General features: G+C 36.1%; 1 protein-coding gene and 1 non-coding gene across 3 annotated transcripts; both read left to right on the top strand.

The window, feature by feature from the left end:
• The first annotated feature begins 396 nt into the window (after positions 1 to 396).
• Positions 397 to 3,002, top strand: LOC109853891. Of its 2 annotated transcripts, none has more exons than XM_020426445.1 (4): positions 397 to 718; positions 1,546 to 1,867; positions 1,976 to 2,242; positions 2,331 to 3,002. In XM_020426445.1, the coding sequence occupies exons 2-4, from the start codon at positions 1,595 to 1,597 to the stop codon at positions 2,427 to 2,429; spliced, it is 639 nt and encodes a 212-aa protein (XP_020282034.1). In that variant the 5' UTR covers positions 397 to 718; positions 1,546 to 1,594; the 3' UTR covers positions 2,430 to 3,002. The 2 variants fall into 2 exon arrangements, with proteins under 2 accessions (XP_020282034.1, XP_020282035.1); XM_020426446.1 differs by lacking the exon at positions 397 to 718 and adding an exon at positions 1,386 to 1,457.
• Positions 3,003 to 5,376: 2,374 nt separating this feature from the next.
• Trnah-gug lies at positions 5,377 to 5,448 on the top strand. Its single transcript has one exon. It is a non-coding gene; the product is annotated as a tRNA-His (tRNA).
• Positions 5,449 to 5,499: the final 51 nt, after the last annotated feature.

Here is a 5,499-nt window from a genome sequence, read left to right as displayed (position 1 = left end):
AACTCTTAATTGCTGACGTTGATAAACTCGGCTTGGTTGTGTTACACGCTAAAAGTTGGGAAAAGATGTTTCTGCGAACGTTTTCCCGAAGAAAAAGACTTCCTCGAAATACTACTGGTTTATACAAAGTTTCTCACTGTGTGACGGAGAGTTCCTCACTGTAACGAGAAGTATTATATAAGTTTGTTACAGGCTTTCGCGCGCGTATTTTGTTCCTTTGCGATTTTTTTTTCCATAAAACCATACGTATATTACCGATTCGAAAATATTTAAATAAAAGTTTGCAAGTTTTTTTTTATGTCATGGATTTCCGTATTATTGTACTTTCTTATATAAATGATTTTTTGAAATCGAGTTTCTTCACAAGCACGCACGTTCGAAATACGTACAGGTATATGTTTGTATATATTACAAAGGCCTTCAAACAAATGCGTTTCGCAAGAGGGAAAGAAGCTTCTACTGTTACGTACTACATTCTCCTACTGCCGCGGATAGCTGATCAGCTGCGGCTTCTTCCCCTTCCTCGGAAAGCGAATTATTGAAAGCTTGTGTACATTTCCACATGAGAGGTGAAACGTGTATAGATAACATTTCGAAAAGCAAAAGTACGAAACATATTTGAAAATAAGGTAAACCTCGAGAGAGAAGAGAAAAAAATTCCTCTAGTGTGGATAATATATTTGCATACACATATATTTGCCGGAATTACATTTGATTAGTAAGTATAAAAAACGCAAAAACGGATTTTCTAATTTTATTATACATAATTAAAATCGGCAGCATTTCTTTTAATGGAAATATAATTTCGCCAAAAGTAAGAGAGAGAGAAAGAGAAGCAACGTTCTTTCTGCGCGTAGTTTAAGTCGGAGTTCAATGCAGTCGTCAAAACGCAATGTACGGTATGTACAGGCCTTCGCGCAGACACAAATCAAAATCAATAAGCCGATTATTGGTCGCGCTGAGCGGAGATTACGTCGCTTTGAATTGACACCCCGCGATGCGAGCCTCGTGCCGACTCAATCCCGCGGGGGCTTTCCCGACAGGCGGACATCCGTCCCAGTTCTCTTTTCCACGAGTCCGACGAGCGAGTGATGCAAAATGGCGCTGAATGCGAAGCAAAGCTTTCGACCTCGTCTCTTGCGCGTTTCGATCGTCGCGCGTCTCATCCCCCTTATTCCTGAAACGCGAAACGAATCCGACACGCATTCAGCCGGCCATGAAAGACGCAACTAGCTCGTTTTCCACATTATTTCACCGCTTTCTCCTTCAGCGCGACCGCGTGGTATATATTTATCATGTCGGAAGAATTTTATCAATAGCGTGAAATGTCGCGATCCCGCCGCTACGAGGCGCCATCGTACAAAGTGTCATGCGATGTCATTTGCGATAACGAAACACATTTTTATCAACATCAAATTAAAATTAAGAGACATATATGTAAATTTTTAGAGTTTTAAGTAATATATTATATGTTTGTATATATTGTAAGTAAATGCAAAATAAAAAAAAAAAGAAAAGTGTAAGTTCTTAAAATAATTTTTTCAGATTGTTAAAAACCTGAATTTTTTATTCTAACGAGAGATTGGCAAAGAAAATGGGGCAAACTGTAGGTAGAATGCCTGACACGTGGGAGGAACTCGTAGAAGAAAAAAATCGTGTTTTACACTGGAGTTCCGAAATATTGGCAAAAGTGCAAGATAATGTTACGAACGAGGATACATTCTTAATGGATTACGATGATGATAAAGTTAACACTAAAATTGATGTCTGGATTAAAACTAATCAACCACGGATTGATAAGGCAATGAATAAATTTCCAAACGCACCGGATCAATTAAAAGATACGGTCAGAAATAAAATTGATAAGGTGATAATTTTTTTTCTCTTGTCGAATATATCAATATAAAACAATAAAATGTTTCACTAACATAAAAAAATAAGATATCATAAAGATATAAATAGTTGTAATATTCAGTTTGGTGAAGAATTGCGCATTAAAGTATGGAAAGACTATCAAAATGCTTACAAGGACATTAAACATTTTAACAAGAAAGTTGATCGGCTAGGTGAGAACGAAAGAAAAATTCACGCCGACATACAAGAACTGGAAAAGAAATGCAAAGAAGTCCGAAAGTTTCAAAAGAAATTTGGACCTTTGCGTGCAAAGGTTTTTGATAACTTGAAAACCGGCGACAAAATGATGTTTCAAGACAAAAGATTGAAAACAAACTTCGTCAAAAAAGTATAAAAGCTGTTTTTCAGATCGTTTAGTTGTCATATTATCTTTTTGCAAATGTTTTTGTAAAATCGTTTATTTTTTTTTTTATCAGGTATATAATATTGATCACAGAAGTTATACAAAGTACTTGAAGCGAATTGATAAGTTGCTCAAGGACTTTGGAAAAAAGTGCGACGAACAAGAAAAGTAAATAACGAAATACAGGAAAAATTCTTATAATACGGTACATTCTGATTTTTATGTATATTATCGATTGGCACGTTTATAAGGCACTTACGAAACTATATAATACAGCAAACTTTTTTAAATCATTATTTTATGTTCCGAGGTTTTTGCAAGACCATTACATTTGAGAAATGTTTGGCCGTGTGTCATAAATTTAATCCAAGCAACAGGAGAGCACAGAACATTGTTCCTTGAATACTTTCGGTTTTCAGTATCGTATATCTAGTTGTTCGATCCGAACAAAAAGAAGAACGTTATAACAATAAATCTTTCATCGTAGTAGTAGTGGTGTTCAAGAGAGGAAAGAGAAAGAAAGAGAGAGAGAGAGAGAGGACAAAGAAGAAGAAAGAAAATAGTTGAGAAACATCCTCTACTTGACGAAATCAGCGGTTCTCTTCTCTTTTGTTCTCTTTTGTTCGTCAAATAGAACATGTTCAAGGTTACAGGAAATCTCAAAATTATTAGACCTGCGTACGTTCTTTTTTCTTATGTATTTTAGTTTACTTAAAATTGTATTATATCTTCCCAAAATTTTTTGGAGTTGTCACAATTCTATAGTTTTTGATTTTAATTATGAATTATTACAAATAAAACGACTAAAAAATTACGAAAACTAAAATCTCTGGTAAAACTTCACATATATTCATTTTATACAATATATTGGTATATTCAAGTGTTTTTCCGTTTATTCAGATTGCATCGTGCAAGTTTGAATTGTTTGCAGGATATGATCGACAGATTTGATCTCGCAACACTGTAAACAAACGCTAATAAATTTCACAGTCTTTTAAATGATATGATATTTCTTTTCCGCCACGTTTTTGCGACTCGTTCGCGATTCTGTATCGTACTTTGGATGGAGAGTAGAAGGAAAAACAGAAGATAGAGAAAGAGAGAGAGAGGGGGGGGAGAGAGAGAGAGGACGAGAGAAAGAGAGAGAGAGGAAGAGAGAGAGAGAGAGAGAGAGAGAGGAAGAGAGAGAGAGAGAGAGAGAGGAAGAGAGGAAGAGAGCGAGAGAGCGAGAGAGCGAGAGAGCGAGAAAGCGAAAAGCGAGAGAGCGAGAGAGCGAGAGAGCGAGAGAGCGAGAGAGCAAGAGAAAGCGAGAGAAAGAGAGTGAGTGAAAGAGAGAACGAGAGAGAAACAGAGAGAGAGAGAATGAGTGAGAAAGAGAGAGAAAAATAGAGAGAGAGAGAGAGAGAGAGGCGTGAATATAAGATAACCCAGACTCTATCAAGCTATCTTCAGTTGGGGTAGGCTCTCCCGGAGACTCTCGTGATCGGGAAAGCATGATGAAGCAAGTAGTTTACAGTCTTTGATGTCTATACAACGATTCAGGAACGTACCTTCACTTGGTGCACTATTGATATATAAGAGTGATGCAATACAAGTAAAACAATAACGGAGCAGTGAAAATTTAGTAACAAATAGCCGTAAAATTGTTTCTTATTAAATTTAAATAAATAAAAAAATGCATTATAATGTTCAAAATAATATGATTACTATTTGATTAATATATTTATAGAAACTTTATATATCTATCATAAAATAAGAGCTAAAGATATATAGATGTATGTTGATGGAATTTATCTGTTTTAATGAGATTTCCAAAATTTCAGATATAAATATATTTGTGGCTGCTACTAATAGAATAGTTCAGTACTCAAATTATACCGTTTACCTTGCTGCACTATGCGATAACTTTTGGCTTTGTTTAAAAGCCTGTTCATATGATACAATGTAATTAGCGATAATTGCGTCAGTAATTATATTGCTTGCATAATATTGGAGGAAGATGACATAATTGGAAAATAAAATAAATAAAGTATAAAATAATATGTAATAAATACAATATAAATAATAAATTTAGAGAAGAACGAATATATAAAATTATATATAGACTAAACTAAAAAAACAAAAAAAAGAGCAATTGACAAAAATGTCTCGATAACAGACAACGAACGAAACTTTCTTTTCACTGCGTCAGCTTGCAAAATCTTATGTTAAAAAATTGTTAAGAGAGACGGTCTCATCAAGAGAAAGAAATTCTTTTGAAGAGAGACCAGTTGTGTCGCGAAGTAGATCGCGATACGAACCTGAGCGCGAAACACGAGCCGCGCGCGCTCACACACAGAATGACGTTTCCGCAGTAACCGACGACAATGGGCGGCTACCTCGTTCGCAGGTGGTCGTCGTCGGCGGCAGGTATCCATATTCCGGCGACTTTTTCGCCGCATGAGAGAAACATTGTCGCTAAAACCGCTACGGTAGCAACGGCCGTAGCAACGGCGGTCGAGAGAACCCCGCAACGATCCGGCGAACAGAAAGACGGCGGAGCTGTTTGCTACGGGCCACGACTACGTTTGCGCGCGCGACATATGCGATTACCGATTGATTTTATAAAACGACGACTACGTAGCACGTATAAAATGGTCGGTGCGGCTTCGATTTGGAATTACGATGTTCGAAAATATGTAAGAAGATTCGTTCCTGAATCGCGAATCGAATTGAGAGAAATCGAAAGTTTGCCCGTAAAAACACATAGCGTTATGCTTTATGCGATATTTGCAGAATATAATCAGATTATAGCAAGAATATAATATCGCAGATTATATCAGAATATAATATATATTTGTCACTTTATGACTACAATTTGCTTCAAAAGTTAGAACATATTGTAAATAAAGAAAAATCGTTGATTATTGCTGATAATTTTTTTTGTTTTTTTTAATTTTCGATCTATGACTTTATGTTTAACATTTGACATCTTGTTATATCAGAGTTTTGCGATAATCAAAGTTTGACGATTTAACAAAACTGACGTAATTTGCAATTATATAAAGCGCAAGTAAATCGCGACACCGTTCTATTCAAGTGTATCGTTAAAAGAGATCAGGTTTACACTACCTTCGATAGCCGTGATCGTCTAGTGGTTAGGACCCTACGTTGTGGCCGTAGTAACCCAGGTTCGAATCCTGGTCACGGCAATGTGTGAGAGCATTGTCACGGCGGAGGTTTTTTTTTTTTTTTTTTTTTTT

Source organism: Pseudomyrmex gracilis, unplaced genomic scaffold (genome assembly GCF_002006095.1).
Source record: "Pseudomyrmex gracilis isolate BER0280 unplaced genomic scaffold, ASM200609v1 scaffold_56, whole genome shotgun sequence".
NCBI classification, from domain to species: Eukaryota; Metazoa; Arthropoda; class Insecta; order Hymenoptera; family Formicidae; genus Pseudomyrmex; species Pseudomyrmex gracilis.
Note: the sequence above shows the minus strand (reverse complement) of the source record. Positions and strands in the feature narration are given on the sequence as shown.

Bases quoted from the DNA above. Each gene is read 5' to 3' on its own strand.
- LOC109853891 (XM_020426445.1), top strand. From the start codon at position 1,595: ATGGGGCAAACTGTAGGTAGAATGCCTGACACGTGGGAGGAACTCGTA. The intron at 1,868-1,975 runs GTGATAATTTTT...TGTAATATTCAG, and splicing joins TCAGAAATAAAATTGATAAG to TTTGGTGAAGAATTGCGCAT. The intron at 2,243-2,330 runs GTATAAAAGCTG...TTTTTTTATCAG, and splicing joins AAACAAACTTCGTCAAAAAA to GTATATAATATTGATCACAG.